Below are 27,538 nucleotides of genomic sequence, written 5' to 3'. Positions count from 1 at the left end.
AGGGAACATTTGGCCTCGGGCAGTATGGAGGCGGGTGCAGCAGCAGGACGGGCAGGGGTCGGGAATGGGACCGGGGATGGGATCAGGGATGGGGCCGGAATGGGATCGGGGATGGGGTCGGGAATGGGATCGGGGATGGGATCGGGAATGGGATCAGGGATGGGATCGGAGATGGGGTCGGGAATGGGATCGGGGATGGGGTCGGGAACGCGGGGGCCGGGCGCCCTCTGGCGGCCCCGCGGGGAGCGGCCGCGGCTCCGGTCGGATGCCGAAAGCAGAGCAGCCGCGAGCAATAACCCTTTGCTGGCTTTGAAGCGCGCTGGGAGCGCTGCTGTGGTCTGGAAAGTACCGATAAAGCGCTTCAAGGCGCAGGGGGCAGGGGGCTGCGCTGTTGCGGAGGGCCGGGCAGCCGCCAGGTTCCGCGGCCCCGAGCCGCAGGAGCGCGGCTGCCCCGGGCACGGACAAGCCCGGGCTCGCCCGGAGCTCCGCCGAGAGCAGCCCTGGACGCGGGGTGCGGAGGGCAGGCTGCCCGCTGGGGCAAAACACATACCGTGGCTACGAGCCCCCAGAATGCGTGCGGAGGGGTTCCCCTCGGTAATTCTGTGCCATAGCTGTCAGCCCCAGCTGGGTGTGCGCTTCCTCCACGGCCTCTCCGAACTGTGGCTCAGCATTTATAGTGGGAGCGCTTTTATTCACCCACCTTGTGTTCCGCCGAAGATGTATCGAGTAAAACCTCACCTACAGGTCAAGTTCTCCTTTCTGATGGTGCCTTTAACTGCCGCCTTCCCAGAGCAGATAAAATAAAAACCAATACCAACGACTATATCCAAGAAAGTTCAGATCCAGACATGTACAAGCAATTGCATTTAGAAATCATGCTTCTTACAGTACAGCAATGATGACAATTTGTTGTATTTAAGTGACTTGCAATAATTTTGATTTGATACTATTTCACATGGTCAGCTTTTAACTAAAAACATAACTATCAAACAACTAAAAAGCACCAGAACTGTGATTTAAGATACCTACATAGCTACAAGCTACTAAAGACACCAGTGTGTTTAATGCCTTCCTTATCATCATGTCTATTTCTAAAGCAGTTTTCACAGCCACAAAGCACTCGATTTCCAAGGACAGACTAGAGGGAACTCTCTAAGCACAAACATTTCCAAATGTTCCTTTAGGCTGACTGTAAATGGCATGATTCACCCCCCTCAGACTGTCCCCTAGCAACGAGTACAACCATCAACAAAGCTCCACCATTCATCTGCTGTCTGAAGTGTAAGTTGCTGAGGGATGGGAATAACAGAATTCATGAGGTTACAATACAAGAGTTAAACTCATGGTAATGAGGAAAGAGCTTTTTTCTCCTCTTTTGCTTGGGACTGTCGTTAAGCAGCTTTCTTGTAAATATGACTTGACTGTTCATCAACCAACTTCTCAGCTATGGAGCAAGTTTGCTTTAAGTAGACTCTGGAGTTGTAAACAATGTGTGCCAGGAGAAAAGGTGGTCGGAAGATAGCTTTGGTCCTTGCAATATTCGATTCTGAAATGCTGTTTTCAATATTGTTTGGTTTGTTTAGACAAAAGTGGTAAAGAAATTTGGATGAGAGTAAAAAGAAACAAACCTGTATGTGTTACCAAAACACAAACAAAACCCTAGAATCATTTGCTAATCCGCCTTGGATCAATCTGGATGCGGGGGCAGGGAGGAGGGGATGCCGGTGATTTACAGTCTATGGCTGGTATCTGAAGCATTCAGAGAGAAACTCCCAGAAAAAAAAATTAGAATTAACCTTCAGCACATGTTTGTTCAGTGCTGAAATGTATGCCAGCTGCTTAGGCTCCTGAAGAGACTAACATAACACAGAATCTAAAATACAAAGAGAGAGAGTTTGGGCAGAATAAATATCTCATAAACCTCAGAGTCCATAGAAAATAAATAGAGTCAAATACACAAGGCAAACAATAAAGTTAATACAAGCAAAAGATATGGAGAGGAGATGAAGGGGCACCAGCGGTTTATGGCTCTTTGCATGAACTTGAAAGCAAGGTAGGAGTACTCAACATCCCAGGCAAACACAAAATGGTGACATAACCTCCTTGACTTGAACCCTTCAGAGAGGCAATGAGTGTCACAGCAGTGGAGGAATGCCCATGGGCCTGCAAGAAGAGAGAATAAATTCATTTTAGTTAGATTCACCACCTAAAGAGGTGCTAAAAGCAAAGGCTGATCCTGGTGATCTAATGCAGTGAGCTCAGGAGACACAGCAAGGTGGAAACTTCAGCAAACCAGGAAAAATGTCCTCAGAAGCAGCAGCAGCAGCAAGGGGAAGGTGTCTTGCAGGCTTTAAAGACACAACAGGTTGAGAAGGTGATTACTGAAGAGAATAATGGTGTAAACACTTGGGCACCTTACCCAAAAACCTTGTGTTCTCATCAGGGCAGGGAACATACCCCAGGCAGAAGATTGACATGTGAGTTTCTCAGTTTCTTTTGCTTTGAAGAAAAGAACTACATCAGCAGCACCAACTGGGAATCATGAGACAAGAAAAAGAACCAGTAGGACCACACTAGGAACTGATGTTGACTGCTTTAAAGGAAAAAATAGGGAAGCACAGAAAACAGAACAAACTAAAATGTACTAAATAGAACATATTTTTATTATGTTTTATTAATATTAAAAATATTTGAAATCATAAGTACCAATTCTTATCAATCATAACTACCAAATGTCCTTATAAAAACAGAATATGATTTTGAAGGTCCAGCACTTCTGGGAATTTTAGGTTTTCAGACTGCTGTTTTGCCACTTTAGTTTACAAGAGTGCATCAATATCTATATTGATGACAGTGGGGGTAAGGTAAAAATAATAGGCAAGCACAGCCAAAAGTTTTATAAGCAGCTTTGGGAAATACTTAGGCTGGCTAGAGTTGAAGGAAAGTGTAAATTCACGTGGAAGGAAAACACTCCAGGGAGAAGTTAACAAAGCCTCAGCAGGGAGAGAGATGGCAGCAGGGCAGGCACCACCACCTCTGACACCTACTAAGGGCAGAGCCATTCCTTGGAACAGTGAACAATATGGCAATGAGGAAATTTGAGTCCCTGCTACCTGCTCAAATAGCACCCCGAATTCACTTTTGTGTGCAAGAGTCATAGATATGGGAAGAATCTGAGGAACTAATTAAATATTCCAGTTTTGAGGGGTTGTGACAGAAGGCACAAAACTAAGGTTGTCCAGTAATAGAGTTAGTTATAGTTGTTTGGAAAGATTATGGTAAAAATTGGTGGTCAGTACTTTATGTATCATGTGCGCTGATTTAATGTGCAGAACACAGAAGGAATGCTAACCCACACTGGTACATGTGGCCAGGGAATGTTGCTGAGCCTCTCAGGTGGGCAGCCTACCTACCCGACCCCACACTATTATCACCCCAAAATTATGGTAAAAATTGGTGGTCAGTACTTTATGTATCATGTGCACTGATTTAATGTGCAGAACACAGAAGGTGACTTTAAGTCTAGCTGAATTATATAAAAATTTAATATTATTTAGAGAAGGTCAGTGTGGACCGAAACTGACTTTAAATCACATGGACTTGACTTATTCACTTAGAAGTGAACTTTTTTAATTACAGATGCTTTATTATTTGCATTATAACACTGGTGTTTCACAGATGCTGGAGTGAGTGACTGCAGACTCACTGCAGAGCACACAAGGACTCTACTGTGCTGACAATACCGTTCAAACCCCATTTTTTAACTTGGCTATTCACATCTCCTACCTGTCTTTGCACTGATACAAGACCTGTAGGCAGATTACCAATTAGCATAACTCAGTTCTATCACTATTTGATGTACAGCAGCTGGGGTATCCAAAAAGCACAGAGAGAATCAGGCACTTTGTAGTGGTACAGCCTCTCTACATCAGTCCCATGCCATACTCTGCTATATATTTTAAAAAGGTCAGTAGGTCATTTTTGATCTGTAAAACGACAAAGGTCATTTTACAAAGGTGCCAGACACAAGAGAAAGTATTAGCCTTGTCTAAAAACCTGGGAGTATGGGCTCTGGGATGTGTGTACTTCCAGAAGGAATGCTAACCCACACTGGTACATGTGGCCAGGGAATGTTGCTGAGCCCTCTCAGGTGGGCAGCCTACCTACAGTATCTTTATGCACTTGCTTAGATCAGTGCTATTCAGCCCAAATGATCCTCCTTCTGTATTACAGACGTACATTTTGTAAGCCTAGTTCCACCCTGTGCCAGAGGATTTCCAGATCTCAACCTAAACCACTAACACTAATGTTGTTCCCATGGAGCCATTTCAGAGTCCTGAGACAGATACTGTACATCCCTGGGACATTCTACAGTGCACAGCAAGGCCAAGGGTACAGGTCTGTGCTCACTGTAAATCAGTGGCTATTTCAATCATTTGCCAGTAGCATTCTGCTTTTTTAACATTACCCCCTGGTTTATGTATTATTTTTGCATTGTTCATAAATACAGTTGGCATACAGAAGATGGCATCTTCCCCCTCCCTTTTTTAATTGCCTTTTTTCCCCCCAGCAGTCCACAGGGGTTCATTTAAGCTTTCAATTGTTCTATAATTTATATTAAACCCTCACAAGACTCATACTCCAGTGAATATGGTTGCCACTGGAGCAATATCAAATCAAATCTACAAGCTCATCAGGTAGCCAGGCACTGATGAAAATCGTAGGAGAGAACCATAGAACACAACCACAGAATATCACAGGCTGGAAGGGACCCACAAAAGTTGAATCCAGCTCCTGGCTCTGTACAAGACAAACCTTAAATACAGTAAGTTATGTCTCCCTCACATGAATTAAGACATTCAATTATGGCTCCAATTGAAGGTGGGCACTACAGGCCCTCTCACAGGAGGTTTTCCTGTATCTGCAGCATGCCCACATGCCTTGCCTCCTTTCTGAACTGAACTATGAGCTATATATTCTTTCATTTCTTCTGGACTCCAAAAAGAGAGAGTAGTAGAGAACATGGACACAGGGACAACTTCTCTTCAGTTACGGCAACTTCTCTTTGAATGCTTGTTTGGTTTTACACACAGGCTGTGGGTGCCCCATCTCATCTCCTGCTTTCACAACTCACCTGGAGTGGGAGTTGATGTCCTCAAGGCAGCGGAACTGCAGTGCTGCTCTGGCATCCACAGTGCTGTTCTGGCAGGGGAATGCAGTGCTGGTCTGGCATCCACAGTGCTGCTCTGGCAGGGAACTGCAGTGCTGCTCTGGCATCCACAGCACTGCTCCACGATGCCTCTGCAGCTGTAGAATGGTTGAGAGGGGCAAGGCTGAGCTTCAGTGGCCACTCTGCAGATGCCAGGAAACATCATTTAGCAAGGCACCCAACTTCACTGTGCTGGGCTGAAAAGGCAGCTGCTTGCCTAACAGCACCACGAGAGAGAACAGCAGCAACATGAGAACAAGAGCCCCATCACTTCTCCAATTAAACATCTCTGCAGGGATGGAAAAACACAGGCAAACCCAATCTGAACAGTTCCATCCATAGCACATTAAAAGGATTGGGCCAACTTGGCATTTAATTCCATGACAACATGATGCCTCACCTGGGTGGGCCATGAGAGATGAATGAATGAATGAATGAATGAATGAATGAATGGCCTGATCTTTGTTGCCAAGCAGGCACATTACAGACAGCACATTCTAGAGACAACTCACTGTTTAGATACACCAGGCTTTAGATCCTTGCACCTTCATGCATCAGGAGATCTCTTTTTATGCTGATGTGCACTGTTAACCCAAATACAGCCACACACTGCACACATGAGAAGAAAATCTGGAAATATTCCAGATCACCTGGAATTACTTTCATTAGTGTGTGGGTTCCTTGAGGCACCAGATAGTTCATACACATTCTGTCTGGTATTCCCAGTAAGTCTAGGCTCAAAGCTTGGAAGTTCATCCAAGGAATCAGCATCAAGTCTTTCAGCCACTGAAGGAAGAGAGGGGCCTGCATGGATGATTCAAACACCCTGGCCCTTGTCTGTAAATACTGAAGGGTTTGCCCTTCAGTAAACCATACTTCAGGACACAGTAAAAATGCAATTAAGATGACTGAGTCATGCTTAGTACAATATATATGCAGGTCTCTTGGATGAGGACAAATGGTTTTAAAAATCAGCCCAAAGAAAGATCTAGAACAGATACAGCTTCCTAACATCATTTCTTCCACCTATAAACTCAAACCCACTCTTTTTAAAATAAAATTATCTATCACCTCTTGCAATCTCAGTATTTTTTCCCCTAAAATACATTTCAGGATTTCCACAAATACAAAAATGAACGCCAGTGAGCAAGAGTATACCTACCATTCATCTACTTCCAACTCCCATGAATATATTATATCAGTGCAGACATGTCCTGTCAGGCTATGAGCATTAGATAACCACAAGTTAGACAGCATTAAAGGATGTGCAGCCTAATGTTTTACAAGTCTTTTAGAGCTTCAGAAAAATATAAAAACTTTAAAAAATTCCTGATTTCATTATTATTTTGACCAAGCCCAGTAACTTCAGCATAATACTTCTGTTAAATGTAATGTTTCAAAATCCAAGATTCTTACAAGTATGACGAAAGTATCCAAAAGTCTGGAAGACTGCAGCATCAAACATCACAAGATTCAAGCACTCGATTGCTCATGGAACAGAAAAAATCTTTAAGAAAAGTGTTCCTTTGACCAACTCAGAAGAATGATTTTGACTTCCTGAGACAGAGCCTGGAAGACTTGCAGATGACTGTATGGATGAATTTTGAGAGCTTTATGCTCAAGAAAGTTTGACAGCTTGAGCTGGATTTAGGTTCTGACTAATTAAGAAAACCTGCAAAATTGCAGATTTCCTTGTCACTATGTCTGCTCTGACACCAAAGTTGCAAAAATCAAGTTTCAGACAGTTTGTTGCAACAGCATGGGGACTCAGCCTGCAGAAGCAGATCGTGTCTAATCCTGTAGTGACCATGTGTGTAGTGACTCCTGACCTCTGTAAAACTGCTGAGAATTGCTCTATCACAGCCACTTCAAATACACTGTACAAACTCAACCTCAGAAAGTGATCACAAATGAACTCTTTGAGGAAAAGATGGCTAATAATTTCTCCCTAATGCACACTTTTATTTAAATCCAAACTGGCTGGTATGTACTCACAAAGGCCAACCACTGAAACTTTGCCTCTTGTGGCTGGCACAGAACCTGCCACGCCATCTACAATGTTCAGAAACAAAGTGCTCATCACCCTTGTGTGTGATCACCTGTGATCTGCCTCAGATTCTCATTTCTCATATTTCTACCTGTATTGATACATTTATGTATTAAACATCATAATTGTTGCAACACCAGTGCTTTGAATGCCCAAAAGGAAATCAGCTCTTGAAAACAGATGTAAGAAAGGAACTGAATAAACAAGCCTTCACAGGAAGCACTGCTGTGCAAAGCCATCTTCTGTAAGGAAGCAGGATATAATGCCTGATTTCAAATTAGTATTACTTAGACTTCTGGGAAAAGGGAAAAGAAGGTGGTCATTGATTTAGACCAAGTTAATTGCTGTCTTTCAACTGAGTATTAGAATAAATTTCAAAAGATGGTGCCCTTGTAAAGAGTTTATTCTACAGCCATCTTTTATTCATGAAAACTGGTATTCCAAAGGGAATCAGAGATTTTTAAAAAATACCACTAATGCTGTTTTCCTTCAGCTTTAATTATTTCTTTTTTATTTTTCTAAGTCAAATGAGCCAGTATATTGGTATTCCTAATTCATTCATCTTGCATTTTGGTGAGTTAGTTACCATCACTGTTCTGCATTATAAAATTTCAGTCTCTTTGGAATACTAATTTCCTATCTACAGGTTTAATTTTTAAAATTTCATCCTATTTCCCTGATTTTTCTCTCAACAGGTGCTGCTGTAAAATTTAATATAAAATATTTAGTCACAAAATAGTATTGCTTTTATGCACATTGTTGCAAGATTTTTTCTCCAATAAAAATGATACCATCTTCCATAAAATCCTCAACATATTAAGAACTGTGATGCAGAACAAAATTACACAGTGTGAAACAGGTACCAGCACAACAGTGAGATTATATTACATCAAAAAATTTTAATGGTCCCAAATATATACTCAACAACTAAGCATACACTCAGGGGGGCAAAAAAAAATTATGACACAAAAGTGACCACATCTAGAATTCCACTCAATCTTTAATCAAGAAGGGACAAACAAATCCCCCACCTCAAAAAAAAAATTTCTGCAGTTTAAAGGGCAAAGGGAACAGATTTAAAAAAAAAGAGGAAACTTTATATTCGGCCCTCCCCCGCAGAGGTTTTTAAAACCTGTTGTAGCTCGAGTAAAATGTTCAGAATGTATCATTTCAAAGGCAGGTCTCTTTTATACAAAGAAACTGCTGGCATTCTTAACTAGTGAAGAATTATGGCAAAACCTGCCTTTTCTTCAGAAGTCTCATACATGGTCCAAGAAAGCATATTCTGATTGTAGCAACTGACCAGCCAATCCAGAGTTCCACTAACAAAACTCCTGCCCTGTTGGCTTTTTTTTCTTTTTTTTTTAAATTTTTCTTTTTTTTGTTTTGTTTTGTTTTCCATTTCCTTCCCTGAGAAAAGGGCAACATGTGGTCCAAGCTGGAGAGCTCAAAGGCATAAGTCTTTCCCCTAAATGAAGTATTTCTCCTTCTTCTGCTCCTTTGAATTGGCACTTGATTGGCAGAAATCCATTTGTATAGGTTGATCTGTGTCATACACAGTAATTCACAAAAGATTGCTGCTTTGCTGTGGGTTTGTTTTGTTTTTGGAAAAAAATCCTTCCCCAACTGGTAATATTCTTCAGCAGTTGCCATTATGATGACTCAAGCTTTGCTTTCTTTGACAAAGGTAAAGTTTCCTCTTTATCTTCATCTTCATCATCCTCTTCATCATCATCAGGATAATCTACAAGCCCAACGAGGCCTCCCTACAAAGACAAACCCAATTATTACAATTAAGAGAAAGTTTGTACATTGATTATTCATGACTGCATTGTAACACGATATTTGCACAGAATACTGCCATAAGCACACTGGTTCAGAAGGTTTTGAATAAAATAATTCAGAACAAAAAGAAATCCTTCAATATGAATGAAAATGACATTATCTGAGACATGTCTAAATTAATAAATTCAAAATGGGGTTTTATTTTTCTATCTGGAAATATTGCCAGCTGAAATTTAAATAAAGCAAATAATCTACATGATTTTGCTAAGTGTCACTGCAGCTCCATGTGTAAAGACACAGTTTATTTTTACTGAGCACAGCTGACTACACTGAGCAATCTGGAAGCACTTCAAAAACAAATGCAGAATACCTTCAATTTCAATTTTTGAATTATGATACTTTTAAAACACAGTTTGTCTTCACAAAAGTTAAAGTGAGTAGTGATTAAGAATTTTTAAAAATAATATAATTTAATTATGTGTACAGGTTACAAAGTTTAAATAACTTGTCAGCTGAAAATGAAAATGTATCTAGTATCATTAAAAACTCTATTGTACTGCAAATACCTACAAATTTAAGATTTGGCAACTCTGGACCTTTGAAGAAGCAACATGAACTTCTGAAACTTCCCCTAACTATACTGTGTTGCAATATCTGAAGCATCAAATACTTTACTCAAAGGTCCTATTACTTATTCAGGTGCCTAATAATGGACACCCAAACCAGAACATTTCAGTCAACTGTATACCAAAATACAACTTGAAAAACAATTACACATATTCTGTGCAATCACATACACGTAACACTGAGTACACTACACCTAAAGCAACATCAGGTAATTAACGAAAAACCCCATTTCAACACTGTTTCTAGTTTGTGATTGGCATGTTTCACTCTGAAAGAAGATACCTTCTGCCGGAACCCAGGAGTGCTTTTCAGTGCACTGCATGCTCCCTTTTGTAACCTGAACATTTTTCTTTTGTCACCACTACTTGAAAATTTGTGGAGTCAATAGTGCATCCAATATATTCCATATGTTAAGACTCCATTTCAGACTCAAAGAATTACACTGTCTGAGAGAGAAAAACCTCTAATAGACTGAATGGATTTGCAAGCCAATTCCGTCCCTTTTAAAAAGCACTTGACTAACTCTTAGGTTATTCAAGGAGTTTCTTCCACAGAACGATTTAGAGGAAGTGTCCTTAGCTTCTTCCATCAGCCAAACTCTTCTGACCCAGGTGTTTTCCAGAGAATGCAATCCAAATACAAACTCTGAAGCCATGCGGAGTAAGAAAAAAACCCCAAACCCTAAATCCCCCATTCACCTTCACTAGAAGTTAGGTGAACAAGCAGTACGGTAGCATTACAAAACAAGGATGAATCAGTGCTATTCCAAGACTATCTGACAACTGACAAACATACCACACCTTTTAGAAATGGAAACACTTGTTATGAAAATAAATTCTCATTATCCGAACTGCACTGTACTTATCTGCCCCCCTGTGCTGAGAAAATAGCACTCTACTTTCCTAAGTTTGAACATTTTTATTCAAAAAATCTGATAATATCTAACAGTGTCTGAAAATGTATTTAAAAATGCTAGTTTTGAATATTCACTCCAAGCTACAATGCTCTTCTAAAGTGGCCATCTTCTTGTACTTCAGAATGTTCCAAATCAAAACTGTAAGTTAGTTCAAAGGCAAAAATGTCATGCTCAGGTATTAAAAATTGTTCTGGTTTAAAGCAATCACATCCAATGCAATTTATTTCTTCCACATAGGTCAATTATAAAATTCTAAACAATATTAAAATGGTGATAGTAGAAATTCTCAATGGATGTGCAGGGCATTGTGGTATCTACCACAATTTGGCTATGTTTCCAAAATATGTATTTTTACCTGTCAAATACCCCTGTGCAATTTCACATGGGTACAGTGTTGTCTGTATTTGACTGCAAATATTACTACTAAAAGTAACTAATGGTGTGCTCCCTACTTAAGTAGTCCGGGTATTAAAAGAGCTTTTATTTTTATTTCTTTCATATACAGCAGATCTCATTAAAAATGCTGAATGTCAGACAAGAAGTACACACAAACCAAGCTTAACTTGTTGGGACTCACACACGCAGATTTCATTAAAAATGCTGAATGTCAGACAAGAAGTACACACAAACCAGACTGCTTAACTTGTTGGGACTCACACAAACTTCAGAGAGATGCAAAAGCAAACTCCTACTCTGTAACAATAAAGTCAACCTCCAACCATTCAAATTACCTTAGTTGTAATAGCTGCCATCTGAGATGTGCTTTTAGAAACTGATCCAGGTGAGCCAGGGGACCCTGGAGACCCAGGGGACCCGGGAGATCCAGGCAGATTACTTGCAGAAGACTGGCTGGTAAGGTTAGATTTTGTACCACTGGAAAAAGAAAGCTTGAAACTCGGGCTCTGGCGACCTGAAAGGTTAGTTTTCAGAAGAACTTCCTTTTCTTCACTCTCTTTCACTGCAAAGAAAGAAAAAAGACAAAAAATAAAGCAGTATTATTGAGTGAAACATTAAATTACAAATCACTTCACTGTTTGGGAAAAGGCATAATACTTTATGTACAACTCAGTTATGTGAGTCATCATAGGCTTTTTCCTCACTACTGTATCACCTACCAGTGGTTGCCACAGGCCAGGAATGAACACTTTTGTTCTACCAATGGTATCACCTGATCACTTATGTAGAAAATTTTGAGTTAGCACATAACATTTAATTATAACCCAAATAAAACACTGAAAAGCTTGACTATCAGATAAAAATTTAATTCAAATGTTTTAAAAAATCTACAACACATCATTCTGTCTCTAAAGACAACAAATTTTTTTAATATGTGGTCTACCAAATTGATGTTGCAATTTCAAAATAAATCCTTCATTGCAGTAGGACTGAATGGTAAAAGTTATGGCATTCATCTTCTCATCACTTACATTTTTTTCTTTCCATGAATTTGCTGATAGGGTCCATAATATCCTCATCATTTTTAGGCTTGTCAGAAGGGGGCACCACTGCCTCTCCATCTTCCATATCATCCTCATCAGTATTAAACCACATTTCCTCCTCATCCTCCAGAGTTCTTGCATCCCTTCTGTACCTGTGGTTTCTCAAAATGGAGCGCATGCTGCAGAACAGGAGGTTTTAAAAGCTTAGATTCAAAAATCAACTTACATTAATAAAACTTCTACTTGACACTCAGTGACAGCTTACAAATCCATACATTGCAGAGCAATAAAAACATCAGCAAATCATTCCCTATTGCAAACCTTTGTGTTTTCAATAAAATATCATTAAAAACTTCTCTGTATAAAGAATCAAATAAAGTACAGCTCTGCTAACAGCACATTCAGACCACTCTATCAGTACAAAATTCTGTAGCACATAAGCAGCACTATTAAAAGTAATTTTAATAAATCTCACTGAAATGTTGCATCCAGTTGGTTTACCAGTTTGCACTGATAAAGTTGTAAAACAAAGAGCTTGAGCTCAGAAACATAGACATATTCTCTGAAAATACTTTGAAACCTGTTAGTATTCAGCATCCAACAAGTTAAACAAAGTAATAAAAATCTAACTTAAATTTTTCTCCAATTTTAAGTAGATAAATTGAAGAGAAGGCTCTCTCTCTGACACATCCACCTGTTACAACTTTTGGTCACTTATCAGTATTTTCCATTTTTCAGAGCCTTGGATATGAACTGCTACCTCTCTCTCTATTTGATCTATTACCAATGTTGGTTTATCTCAGCTCCACCTCCCTTTTCTCTTTTCTCACAGAAGCAGTATTATGGTCTTGGAGCAGAGGGACAGAGATGTGGCCCTTGAAGAATGGGCAGGAGAAGTGGAAGAGACATTGAAAACATTTTCATTGCTAGGTGTTGATTTAACAGTCAGTTTCCAACAGCAGCATGAAATTCTTGATTAAGCACTTCACAGTTTACTGGATGAAATTTCATGTTTTTCAGAAAGTGTCTGTAGTGTTTTTGGTTACTGGGATCAAAATGTTAATAATACAACCTAGACATTTGCATTACTGACTGCAGGAAAAAGCCCGAAGGGAAAAATTAAAATATTACAAGCTATTGAGTAAAAATGCTAAATGTACTTTTAATGATAAATCTAGTTGTAGGTAAGTATTATCATACATCTATACATACTGCATTTTTACAATTTATTTAAAGTCAAGTTCCGCTAAGAGCACAAAACTATGACTGAAGCGAAACTCTAATGAATACTTTTCTGGCCTGTGTCAACAACATGTTGGGCTCCTTCCTTACTGAACTATTCTTTGCTATAATATGCAAATAGATTCTTGTTATTTGTGCATTATTTCTGGGTTTTCACTTTAAAAATTACATGCCCTGTGACAGGACTTGTGCAGCCACTACATAAGACGTAGGAAGAAGGCTGAGCTACAGACCTCCTAAAGCTCTATTTTCTGTTGGATGAACTCAGGCAGCACAACCACTTATCTCAAGGCAAGAAAAAAACTACAGCTTTACTTGCTATACTGGATGGAAATTACTGAAGAAAGCAGCTGGGTGTTCTTTCCCACGTATGAATTAATGTAAGCAAGAATCACAGCCTTGGATTTCACAGTTGTTTAAGTGACATGCTTTGCTGACATAAGCCAAAATAATAACATCTCACTTTTAACACCTTAGTACTCAAAACTGCAGATCCTGCACATGCTCTTTAAAGTGCTTCAATGTTTTAAAATAAATCTACACTTACAGTCTCATTTTAATTGTACAACTCTCAAATTTAAGTATTAAGAAATCTCATGGCAGGAAACCAAAGTCTGAAATGTCAAGATATCCCAGTAGGACTAATCAGAATTAATTTTAATGTGTTTTCAAACTAATTCAAGACAGCAAAACAAGAACAGATCTTGCTAACAATTCTGAAGAGCAACTCATCTGTTCACATAAGCAGTCATTTTGTTTTAATGAAACTAGACATAAAGAAAAAATAAATGGAGCAAAAAGGCCTAAACTTCCTATTTTTATATATCTCAACCTTTTAAACTTGAGGAACTGTGTACAAAGAAAGGCAACTTTTGCTCTGGCAAACAGAAAGAGTGGTTCAAGCTTTGCATCAGATTGCTTTTTACTCCATCAGTAGATCTAACAGGGACAAAAAAGCATTCTCTGAAAATTTCTTTCTACATTCTATTCCTCAGGCATTTTGATAAAGCTTATTGAAATATCTCCTCCCACAATTCAAATGAAAGGAAATCTGACGTGTCAATTTTTGAAGGAAAAATCCACAGAATGCTAATTCACAACTGACAGTCTTTCAAATTAGCAGTGGAAATCTGTTATTTAGACAAATCAGCTTGGTAGAGATACTTGGGAGGCTTCCAGCTTCATTGAAGTACTGCACATAAGTTTAAGATATGATAAATTAGCATTATGACCGGGGGTCCAGCAACTAACGTTTGCTGAAAGTTGATGAAAAGTCTATAGCAACATATTTGAAAATCACACTTTTAATCAAGTAAATTCAGCAAGGCTTGAATTGCAAGCAGGAGTCTAAATTATCAGTATTTCCCAGAACAAGAGAAAAACCCACCAGTAGTCTGATAAGAGAATTATAGCATCAGTATGCTATTAAGAGCATTTAGTGTATTTTACCTGTCAAGTTTTGGATTATCTTGTCTTTCCCTTTGTTGCTCAAATCGTAGTTTCAGTCCTTTGAATGTCTGCACATAATCTACATCTTCCAGTGCCTTCCAGTAATTTTCAATTACATGAGCTGTTAACGATTTTATATCTTCCTATAGGAAGAAACAAACATAAAGTGACTTATTTTCATTCAAATTAATTTATTTAATACAATATAAAAAGTATCTGAAACGTGAATGCCATAGCAAGCACTACAGTAATTAACTTATGCAAAAATGAGTAAGTATATGCATAATTAAAAATCTAGAACCTCAAGTATTTGATTAGCAAAACAACATCAATTTTCTAGCAGTATCTCCTTCAAAACATTACAGAACCTAAAGCCTGATAAAAACTGTACCAAAGCCAATTCTAAAATGTCTTTCCACTGTAACTGAGAGATATTTTTATACTGACAGAGCACGGCGTGGAGTCCTTCAGGAACAGGCTGCTCCAGCAAGGGGTCCCTGTGGGGTCACAAGTCCTGTCAGTGACCCTGCTCCAGTGTGGGCTCCTCTCTGCACAGGGCCACAGGTCCTGCCAGGAGCCTGCTCCAGCACAGGCTTCCCAAGGGCTCAGAGCCTCCTTCTTCAGGTCTCTGCTCTGCCTGGGGTCCTCCACAGGCTGCAGGTGGATTTCTGCTCCACCACAGACCTCCAGTGGGCCACAGGGAGACAGCTGCCTCACCATGGACATCACCATGGACATCACCATGGACATCACCATGGGCTGCAGGGAAATCTCTGCTCCGACCTCAGCCAGTGGCACATTCATCTCAGAGCCAGCTGGCACTGGCTCTATTGAACACAGGGGAAGCTTCCAGCAGCTTCTACAGAAGCCACCCCTTTAGCCACTGGCCACCACTGCCACTGCAAACCCAATACACCACTGTACAAGGCATGACCACCTATATAGGTGAACTTTTTCCATAGCTTCAAAACCAGTTTTCAATTAACTCTTCCATGATGACCAGGTCATCTCACTCTTGAATTACCTTGAGTCCCAACTCAAAGAAGAAAGAGCTGATCAATAGTACAGATTTCAAGAGGTGACAGTGTGTGGTGACTTAGTCTTCCACAACTGTCTGCACCCCAGCTTGGCCCCATTTACCACATTTACAGTCTGTACAGCATCTCATCAGCATCTGGATGCAAACAACAGCAAGGAAATAGTACTGTGCAGACAGCCAAACTGGCATGAATATTTAAGAGACTCCCCATGGAAGGAATGTGGTAGCACTCCATTAAAATAATCAAAAGAGATTGGTATCTCTTCTGTATAATTCCATATTCCATTGAATTGGCATTACAGAGCACAGCTAAATTTGATGGGTTTGCAGCAGTAGCTTCTAATTACATTCCTGTCATAACAAGCCCATCCAATCTGCATGATGAAATTTGATTAGTGCTGCCTTTGCAAATCTGGGTATTGTGAGTACAGTATCAAGTGAATTTAATCTTCAAGTAATGGTACTGTTTGAATGTAAGAAATAATATGTGCAAATATGAAATAGTGATATAAAAAAAGGTTCATATAAATACAGTATCATACAGTCCCATTATGACAGCATAATTTAGGGCGAAAGCAAAAAGAAAAGTAATCTTGAATTACAAGACAAAACAATGCAGTAATTATCTTCAGCATATAATAGCACTCACCACTCTGATAAATTCAAACATCTCTATTATGGCAGAGTTCATGAGATTATAACGGGAACCATTATTTAGAAATGCTTTGACCACGGGTTCAAACAAAAAACTTTTCATTATATAACGGTTGTAGAACTCATCCTTTAGCCCAATTATCTTTCTCTTGAAACGAAGGGCACCTGAAACACACATGTTGTCAAAAGTTTTTATATTTGAAAGCAAAACTGCAGAAATTACTCAACATTAGTTACAGCAATTTACCCCCTCAGTTCATATACAGCAATACATTCAGTCCTCCTCTGCTTCTCAATAGTCTTGACTACATTGCTGAATATTACTTAGCAGTTCTATCATAAAGAAATCCTCCATCGTAACTGCACAAATGACAACACCTCTGTTCACTGAAGACTTCATACAGTATTGTTCAACTATAATACTACTAACATAAAAATCTATTTTCAATTTTTCAAATTACTTATGGTAAAGGTAAAACATTTTCTCAGTAGAAGAGCTCAGATTTCTGCTTATCATCCCTATTATTTGAATGTTTGGTTAGATTTAATTAGTTCTATCAGATTAGAATAGAAACGATTTAATTTTAAAATTGGTAAATGACTTTTTATTCACACACATAGTAAGGCAAAGGCTTGATTTATAACCAGTTTAAAGGTCTTTCTGAAACTCCAAAGTGTACACAACTGAGAGAATGTCCATGCATAAAGAGAAAGTACAGTATCACATGGCAGCACATTTTGCTTAGCAACCATGTGTACAGGTAATTTGGTTACAAAATCTAAAAGGTACTTATTGTATGGTACTGCTCAGTCAACTTAAGGCTTTGTTTTTTTAACTCTATGTGCACAGCAGAATTACAGAGAAAATCTCCAACTTGCCTCCAGAATTAAGTCTGCTTTGACACTACTGGGCTGAGTGTGGTCAAGAAACTATCAGTCTGAAGAGCAGCACACTGAACTTCTGTGCAGTTTAATGCATTCAGGTAGTCATAGCTCTAATTAAGCACCTCTCATAATTTCTACCAAAAAGCCATCAAAACTTACAATGTTCTCTTAGTATATTCAAAACTGACATACCATCTCTTCAATTCCCCTCTCCACTGACATGAAGCAAAAGCCTTCTTTTTTAAGGATAAAAATGTATCTATAAATGCAAAATCATTGACTTATAGTAGCTGATATAATCTAGTATGAGAAACATAAACATGGACTATAACAGTAGAATTTATGTATTCAGTAAAAATTGTCATGATCCATGAACAGTTATCTTCCAGCAGATTGAAGATATGTATCAGTTCACATCCACAAAACTCTAGTTTATTCCTTAGCTTTCAAACTTACACAATGCCAAGAAAGCATGCTTTGAGGCCATGAGAACGAGCACCCTTCGCAGGATATCTTTGTTAATAATGTAGTTCTTTATGTGATAGGTGTGATGTTCTACACAGAAAGTTAACAATTCCAGTATTAATGCCAAGAGTTGGGCTGTCTGAAAATCATCTGTAATAAAACAAAACCAAAATAATTAAATGTATCTGGAATACTGCGTTCAGAAGCTAACTTCAAATATCCAACTGCACTCCAGTAAACACTTTTACTGTTTACAAGTTTTTTTATTTTCCCACAGACTTTTTATGGAACATGCTGGAGAATATGTTTAGTCTTTAAAACAGAAATTGAACAAATATGTTATGGATTGAATATTTTCTAAGAATACAGATATGGCAGGAAACTCTTAAAATATGGAACCAATTACATTTTTCTTAAATTGGTGTTTGATGGTTCAGAGTACAGAATTTAACCCTAACATGAGTAGTCAGGCTTATTTAACCAAATCACATTATGATGTCCACAAATCTAGATCATAAACTATCACCCTATATGCAGTGTCTTGACTAAGTTTACACCACAAATGTGATCTATAATGCCTTTTAACTAAAGAACTATGCAAGAAATATCTCAGGGTCTTTTAACCCTTGTAAGAACTGCTGCTAGTAGCCAGCATGAACAACAATTACTTCATCACTGATCTCTGCTTTCTTAGTCTGCTGAAGAAACAACTCTCAAATTCAGCACACCTTCCCAGGGGAAATGGTGCAACATTCCTAGTAATCCCTGACATTAAGAAACCATTTAGACATGTTTAAAAGTCTATGTCAGTGAAGTGCCCCATGAGTTCTGAAAAAATGTACAAATATTTTATTTTTTGCTAAAGCCAAATTTGCAGCAAATGTTGTTCTCTCTGCAGTTTTGTACTGATGCATTATGCAAATGACTAAATATTGAATCAGCATTTTACTTTGAACTATGTTTCATAATCTCAGACTCAAATTTTTAGATGGAAAATTATTTGACAATTAGTCTAAACATTGACATTCAACAGCCTTGATGTGCCCAAAATCCAGAGTGTCATTACCTTTGCTAGGCTTGTCCTCTGTAGTATTGGCCAATAAAGGGGCTGTCAGAACATGCATACAATGTTTATAGAAGAAACCCAAGAACTCTGTCTTTTCTGTTTTCTAAGGAATGAAAAAAAATATGTAACACATATAATCAAATACCCTAAAAAAATCAAATGTAATTTCATTTGAAGGTATTTACTTACATTGGCAGTGGCAAGCATATTTTCTGGATCAACTAAAGTACGAAGCAAGCCCATGAGCAGCACTGCTCCTCCAAGTTCTGGATCTGTGTCACAAATCATGTGTTCTATAATGAGGTTAATGAGTAATATATCCTAAGAGAGGGAAAATAAAATCAATTCAAATGTCACTCCCTTGAGCCAAATCTGAAATTATACAATGCAACAAGTATCTGTGAGCAGGTGAACTCATCTCACCTAAGAGAACTCTTTAAAACACACCAGTTCAGTGTCCTGTTACCAAATTCCAATTTACTTCTTTGAAATTAGGGCTCACGTCATTCACAGTTGTAAATATACACCAGTAACTTCAAACCCCAGTAACTTCCAAAACAACACAGGCATTTCTGAGGACTCTTTACTTACATCATCATTCTGCTGCGCTTCCTGCATGACAAATTCTCGTACCATGGATGGGTTGTATTCAACCAAATATGAGAATATATCAGTGGCTGCACTTCGTACTTGTGCATCATCCATACCCTGGAGAAGTCAGATAAAATAGTTTTGTTTTTTTGAAAGAGTTAAATGGAACCAGAAAACATACAGCTTTAATTCCTTCTCATAAATCACACCTAACTATTGCTAAACCATATTCTAAAACTAAGTCAACTCGTACTTCTCTGTAAATTTGACAACAGTTGGACAAAAGAAATTTTATGGTTTCCCTGCCCTTTGATTTATTTCCCTATTTTCTAACTTACTTGGATACCTAAAAGCAACCAAAGCTAGGAAAGCAAATAGGAAAACAAAAACTGAAGAATGCCAGGGTACTTACCAATGCCACATTGTAAAAGCTTTTAAAGTTTTACAAAAATATTTTGAACAGTTTGAATCTTAAGCTAGGACAAGCCAAATAAAGCAAACAAAAAGAAAACCACTTGCTGAAGTTTGTGCTGAAGCTACTTTTTAAAACAGCCTCTGTGAAGATAAACAAAATTGTTATGACAAATAGAATTACAATTACTTACCAGTATGACTTCTAGTGCAGGCAGTATGCCCATATTTGACAAAGTTTTGAAAAATGCATCTCTGTTTTGAGGTTGCAGTGTTTGTGAGAATGCACAAAACTCTTTCAGAAAATTTACCTGAAAACCAAGAATATACTAGTTTAGTAATAAAAAAAAAAAAAAAAGGATTCACATGTCACTTTGTGGTAACTGACATATGTTCTTACCAATTCCTGTCTTTTTTCCTCATCTGTGGCTTCATCTGTTAGTTGTGCAAACAAGTCTGTCAGAAATTTTTCATCTTCCTACAAAAGCAAAACAATACCATTTGTTTATCTGACAATATCAAAAGGCATCCAAGTATAATATAAAATTCTTCTAGACCATGCTTCCTGGAACGAAGAGAACATATGTTTGCATACTGTAATTAATCACACCAGTATCAACTTTCTAATTAAATTTTCAAGTACATTATTATGCATCTTCTTTTTGAGCTTTAATCACGTCCAGCATCCCTCCCCCCACAAACAATTCACTCGCAATTACATTTGTTGCACTGCCTTCTAGTTGCCCTTTTTCTACTTTCTACTGCAACTCTCATTGTTTTGTCTTTGACTTCTTCAACTTCCTTCCCCCTTGTCACATGCCAGTCCCCCATAATCACTCTACCCTTGGTCAGCTGTTTACACAGATTTATAAACAACGTCCCCCACACAGCTCCACACAGACACACACACGTGCATATCTTTGGAATGTTATGAGATCTCTGAAGCAGAACAAAAGCAAGGACATAATGAAGGGAAAGCTGCCTAACAGCAGGAATGAGGTGAGCTTCCTTCCCCCTCAGTGTTGTGAAAAGGGTGAATTCTAGAGACCAAATCAAAACAACTGTTCCTATCACATGCAGAATTTATTGGACATTCTGGCTGACAGCAATCAAAACCCATTCCATTGTTTTCACACAGCTGTACCTTAGCAAAACTACAAACAGCTCCAAGCACATTACAAATGTATATTCAGATGAAAGAAGGAGCAATTTCTAGCTTTCCATAACCTTTACAGTCCTGACAATGAGGAGATTATTAAGACAGAAATAAACCTTCTCCTGTAAGGCAGCAGTTGTTTGAGAATGGTTCCAGTACATCAGGTACTAAAGCATTTTTTCAGAAAGCTGCCACTGTTGTTTCTTGTGAAGTCAGTAACACATGGATGTGCAACATCCCTCCATCCCAAAACCACAGTGCCAGAAATCCAAGCTGCTTTGCTCATGTTTGCACTTCATAAAGCAAACCCGTGAAAGTACTCCAGATACACACACAAAAACTTTCTTACATTGTGAATTACCACAGTACCTCATTCAGGCTCACCACGCAGCCTTGCTGAGGAAGTGAGTACCTCAGTTCTGATAGCACACCATGCTAAGGCTGCTACAACACTGCCACAACACAATCAGCATCTCTACAGGGCACTGCACAACACGGATAAACCCACAACAACGGGGCAGGAGCTGCTGTATCCTCACTGCACTGTAATGTAAACTTTATATTTAGAATATGCCACATTTTCTCTTGTCTGATGATGAGCTGTGCTCCTAACCTGACCCAACAGACAATGAAAAAGAGTGATTTCTGGACACAAGTTCAGGTGCTGTTTCAGTGACTGCAAAATCAAAACAAAAGAAGACAAGAGAGGCCTCACTTGAAGTATACCAAAATTCACTCTGGAGGATCAAGGACAGATATAAATTTTGACTTCCAGATATCAACAGTGAAATAAGTCCAAAACAACTATTAAGGTATTTGATTTCCAGAAACATACCCTTAAGCCTTGATGGGAGAATGCAAGGGTGTTCGACTACCTGCTACCCAGCTGTTATATGGCTTTGCAAGTTTTCTGTTCTAATATTTGACTCATTAGACATCACAGGTAACCTAAGTAACCCACAGTAGACATACTGACATATTTAGTCACTGAAATAAAAAAAAAACCCAAAAAAACCAAACAAAATAAAACCCCATAAAACTCAGTTCTTCTGAAGAATATGCAGGTTTTTTCCATGATTAGCAGTGCATTTAAGAGAAGGCCACATAGTTGACAATATTACCCAAAGCATCAAACTGGGGGTTTTATGTTATGGAAGGAGGAGAGACCCTGTACTGTGAGTGATCTGTGGGTCTCAGTTATGACCCACTTCAGTGTCCCACAGACAGAGTCAGCAGGGCAAGCTGCACATCTGGCACTACGTGGCAGAGCAGCACAGGCAGGAGCTGGCTGGGCACGACCCCAGCTCAGCTCTCTGAGCAGATCCTGCCACATCCCTGACCTGTCCAAACATGCGGTTGTCTGCAGCAGAAGGCACTGGCACTACGTGGCAGAGCAGCACAGGCAGGAGCTGGCTGGGCAGGACCCACTCACCCTGGTACTGGGCTTGCAAACATATGGGACTTGTAGGGGGAACCTAAAACTGACAAGTGATAAAGACTTCAATGCTGGCACTTAATGTTTCAGGATGAATTTGCAGAAGTTCAGTACGTAACTATCTTCCAGCATTCCAAACATAGACTACAGGATTTTACAATTCTGCTTTAAATAGAATACTGAAACATATCTCCATGTCACGTCCTCTCCCAAACTCCATTAAATACCTTGCACTTTTAAATTAACAAGATTACATGACATCTCTAGACTCCAGAACAACCATGAGTTATTTAAAATCAGACTAATTAAGATGGATCTGAGTGACTGAAACATCCCACCCTTGCATGGGTAATATGCTGTGGCACTTACTCCAAGAAAATAAAAACAACTTATTACTAACTTCACACTTTGGGCTTAGCCCTGAAAAGCATTCAGCATTTATCTCATTCCAGATGCTTAATGACAGGCAGACAGGTTGCCATTCACGAGAAAATACCCAGTCCTCTCACATATATAGAAAAAGTGCATTGCAAAGAACATTCTAAGTAAGATTCTCCTTCTCAACCTGTAAAATTACTGACAAGGGCAGTTCTAAAGAAACATTCCTGAACAATACTGCCAAGATCCATGGAAATGCACAGTCTGAGAGCAGAGTTTACATATTTTAGAAGTCACAAAGCACCAACACAGGATGATAGAATTACACTAATTTGAATGAGGTTTTTTTTCAACTTGCAAAAATCTCTCAATGTATGTATGTGAACACAGTGCAAATGCATAATTCTCTGCAGTATGTGGTCTTTTCACACAGACAAGTATCAAAACACATTTAGCTGTACCTTAGAAGCTATGAAGGTCACAACTGTTTTCCAAGAAAACCAAACTGCAAACAATAGTTTATGATCTAATGGTGGATTCTAGATACTTTCCCCAGGCACAGAAATTATCAGAAGTGCACTACTTAAACGATGTGTATACCAGACACTAAGTATATTCATTTATGCTTTGCAAGATCTAAGTAGATGCTTCTAGATTTAATAAATTTCAAAGCTCATGAAGATAAAAACAAGCCAGGCCAACTACTCACTCAATCATTTATGACTTTAAAAACAAGAAAACCCACAGATAAGTTAGGGTCAGAAAAAAAGACACCATTTAGATTTGTGATTCAACTTCCAAAGTAGCACTCCTCCTCCTGAAAGGCACTTAAACAAAACCAGGCATCTCTTAAATGTAATTAACATTCTGTTATCAGGTACTTTTGTATCTGTGATTACAGATAAATGACATAAAACATACTTTTCTCAAAAAAAAAAAAAAAATCAAAGAAACTCAACACCACCTGAATTGGAAAGAAGCACACATTCCATCCTATATTCCACCTCCATATTAATTTTGGGCAGAAACACAATTTTAGCCCATAAACTGAAATTTTTGTAAAATATTACTAGCAAACAGATAATTACCACTTCAAACACACATTCCTTCCTGCTACCACATAAAAGATTTCTTAGTTTAAAATCTCCTCTATATCACACTGCCTTTCCACACATGCCTTCACCATGCACTACTCTCACATGAATCAACGTGCTGGAAAAGTAGCGAGATCCACCAAATGACTTTTGTAGTTTCTGGACATGTGAAAAATAATTTTCTACAATGAAGAAGTTAATCTCAAAAATAACAAGCATGCACCACTTGCAAATGTCTTTCACGAAGTCATTTCCCCCAGAAAGTGGTACCTTTTTACACTTTATTGCAAGGTGAATTTTGCTGCAAGTAAATCTCCAGTTTTCCTGAGCGAACTGCTATAAGAAAGCAGACTGGATATGGGCAAAACTACCAGTATGGACCAACACAACTCTTCCTCTAAAACAACTACAGATCATTATGTTTGCATCCACAGGACTCTGTTAAGAATAAACTATCTGTAAAACCACTTTCAAAATTAAAACCTGTCTATCATTACACATTAATACGGTAAAATATACAGATATACCAAAATATCTGCAATTTATTTAGCTCTTGAAAAGGGATATAGGGACTATCAGTAATACGACTTCTGTATTTAAAAATTCTTATTTACCAGTACAATAATACCATCTGATCACTGCTCTACCAGGCACAAAAACTGTTTTAACCTATCTCCAATTTTCTCCTTCTGCTCTCCACTTTCCTGAAATATAAAGACCTTGAAGTCTAAATGCACATACCCAAAAGTAATCCTAACAATATTATTTACTCTGGAAGATAAAGATATTGCATGATCTTGCTGGCAAAAAGAACACACCAATGAGAAAAGGGGGAGAGAACAGAAGGAAATAGTGTTTGCTCGCTCTATGGCGCAGTTTTGCAAGATATTTTTTATCAACTAGTCAATAATACAAAGGGAAAGAACTGGTGGCCTCCAGTGTTCTCATTAGTATATATGTATTTTTAAATTGCAAAAGAGCGTCATATAAAGCAAGAAACACCACTTACCTGTCCCACCCCCACTCTCAAAACTTGGCCAACTCCATGTTTCAGCAAGTTTCTTGGTGGCTATGATATCTCAAGACTAGAACAGGCTGGACCCCAAGCAGTAAGAGCATATTAGGAGGGGCTGAAATTGCAAAAAAATGCAATTCATATCTTACACGTTGTGAATGAGATAATCTCTAATTGAGTCATTTTCACAGCAGTTAATTCTGCAGTCTGGGAATACTGTTTTCATGGCTTTACTATTCATCATGCAACAACAGTATCTAGTTTAGTGAGATGCTGACATGCTCATTTAAAATTACCTATCTTATAAAATTAAACCACAAACAAACTTACCTCCAGTTCTCAGAAAAGCCCATCAATACAATAGTTTTATAAAGCTTATGAGAAAGCTAACTTTCATGAAGAAGAAAGGAAGAATATAGTTCATAACCTAATGCCAAAGGTTACCTATTTTCTGCTTTTGGCTTTAGCACAAAAGGGCAACAGTTATTTTACCTACCAAAGAAAGCAACATGATCAAAGCAAGTATCTTCCATGACTACAGAATTAATTTTTTTAAATATATGCAAAGTCTCTCTAATAAAGCAAGAACTCTGAAGAATCAGCATATTCTCATCTTCAATATCAATTATAACTGAAAAACTGACTTTAAATGCCAGTGACCTTTAATGACCATAAATGGCCTATCCTGACAGTAAATGCCTCAAATAAAACACAGTGGTAGTTCTGAGTAAAGTCACTCAGCTTGTCAAGAAGCATAAGACACCATCTGTATAGTCTTGTACAAACTTCTCTGAAACTTGTACTCACTTCTCTGAAACTACAGTCTGGCTGAGTTAACTGAGAGTACTGTAAGGTGCCACTGGTTAATACACAGCCTGACATGGAAAAGTCTCATTACAGCTCACTTCTTTTCCATGATGGAGCTAAAGGTTTTTCTTTTCCCTTCCTTCACAGCCAGAGACAGAGAGAAAAGAACAGAATACCCAACAACTCAGTTCTACACACAGGAGTTGCAGGATGCCATGGGTTATCAGCTACTCAGGGAGTTTACTTTTATCCTGCCAAGTGAAACTTTCCAAAAAGAGATCTCTTTCGTCACATCCTCAATGGTCCAAGAAAGACAATCTAAAGTCAACAGCAGAGGCATTAAAATTTTTTATTAATTTACTAGGAACTTGAGATTCGTCCATGGCTTCCAACAAACTACCATGAGGCAACCCAGGGTCTTTTCAATGAATAATGACTTCTAAAAGAAATCACTTCTTAAATACCCATGTAAGGTTAGTGAGCACCAAGATCTCAGAAGACCTAAAATAGCAAATGCCAGGAACTACAGAGAACTGGACATCCTTCATGCAGTAACCCCCCCTCCACACACACAGGCATTGTAACACCAGCTACAGGAACGCGTGATGTTAAACCACACACGAATGGAAGAAAGCCCTTAGAAATAACAAAATCAGTCTTTTAATTCAGTTCTTAGAGCATTATTTATTCTGTGTAAAGAAATGGGAAGGAATAGTATCATATGTCTTATACACAGACTGTAGGAATGGGGGATGACATGACACTAGAGTGCAGAGATGACACACGAGTGCAACCTGGCCTATTGCTTATGAATAAATAAATGCCAGGTAAGTAGGATGAAACCTTGGGTTATATACAATGGACACATAATTTGTGAGTGTTTTTTAATTCCCAGATAGAAAAAGATTCTTGCTTATGAACTCAGGCACTTCTCCCTCCTTGCTAGAGAGCTGTACTGTGAAAGTACTAGGAAATGCAGTATAGCACAGGGTGTATTATCTTGTGTGCTCTCATTCTGTGCTCCTCTGTGGAAAGCTCTTCAACAATTCGAAATGTTTCTCTAACTTTGAAATGCAATGTTAATTTTTCTGGCTCCAACCTACACAAAGTATACTTAATTCTTAATTTTAGAGAACAGTAATGAAGATAACGTTCAAAAATGTGCTGTCACACAACAAATCAAAAGCAGATCTGAGCCTTTATTTCAACTGTAAACTGCAAATTACAAGTCTGGCAACAGCACAATATTGTAACTTAAACCTACCCTACATCTATTAACCTAACACAAATTTTAAGAGACAGAAAAAAGGAAACTCATCAGTCTCTAGTCCTCAATAAAGTTATCTCAGGATGTCTGGCAAACACACTCTTTATGACTTTGCAGGATCAGACCTTCTTTTTCCTTGCCCAGTTTTCTTTTTCGAAGTTCAAGATCTCTCTCAGAATCAGCCACTGCCACCAAGACTCCTGAAAAATTCTTCCCCTTCTCCTCCTCAAGTCAAAATTATAATCTTCAGAAATTTGCTTTTAGCAACACTTGCAAAGAGAACAAGACATTTTTGAGACAGTTATACTGGATGGTCCAGTTGAGACCCCTTAACTGAGTCTTTTTCAACATTCTCTCAAAGTCAGACTTGTAAACTTCTTCAAAGTGGCAACTCCAAAATGCTTAAGGCCTTCTGACTGTTTTAGGTAAGCAACTGCAACTTTGTTTATCAAGGACACACATCCAGACATGAAGATAGGTTCACCTGGGCATAAGCTGGAGCCTGGTACTACTGAAGATGCCCGAGGTGTTTCACCTGACAGATTAAAGCTCCACGAGTGT

The 27,538-nt window shown here is 38.6% G+C and overlaps 1 protein-coding gene across 1 annotated transcript in view; it reads right to left on the bottom strand.

The window, feature by feature from the left end:
• Positions 1–8,135: 8,135 nt before the first annotated feature.
• Positions 8,136–27,538, bottom strand: part of PPP4R3A (protein phosphatase 4 regulatory subunit 3A) — a 40,792-nt gene continuing 21,389 nt past the window's right edge. Inside the window, exons 5-15 of the mRNA XM_039712621.1 lie at positions 20,226–20,303; positions 20,020–20,136; positions 19,415–19,531; positions 19,013–19,144; positions 18,824–18,926; positions 17,749–17,907; positions 16,403–16,572; positions 14,715–14,857; positions 12,012–12,202; positions 11,316–11,542; positions 8,136–9,022 (exon numbers count right to left, since the gene is read on the bottom strand). Of these exons, the coding sequence (XP_039568555.1) occupies positions 8,909–9,022; positions 11,316–11,542; positions 12,012–12,202; positions 14,715–14,857; positions 16,403–16,572; positions 17,749–17,907; positions 18,824–18,926; positions 19,013–19,144; positions 19,415–19,531; positions 20,020–20,136; positions 20,226–20,303 (1,551 nt within the window). The 3' untranslated portion in view covers positions 8,136–8,908. The remainder of the gene's footprint in view (positions 9,023–11,315; positions 11,543–12,011; positions 12,203–14,714; positions 14,858–16,402; positions 16,573–17,748; positions 17,908–18,823; positions 18,927–19,012; positions 19,145–19,414; positions 19,532–20,019; positions 20,137–20,225; positions 20,304–27,538) is intronic.

The sequence above is a fragment of the Passer montanus genome, unplaced genomic scaffold, assembly GCF_014805655.1.
Source record: "Passer montanus isolate IOZ18808 unplaced genomic scaffold, ASM1480565v1 scaffold27, whole genome shotgun sequence".
NCBI classification, from domain to species: Eukaryota; Metazoa; Chordata; class Aves; order Passeriformes; family Passeridae; genus Passer; species Passer montanus.
The sequence above is the reverse complement of the archived record's forward strand: the minus strand, read 5'-3'. Positions and strand labels throughout refer to the sequence as shown.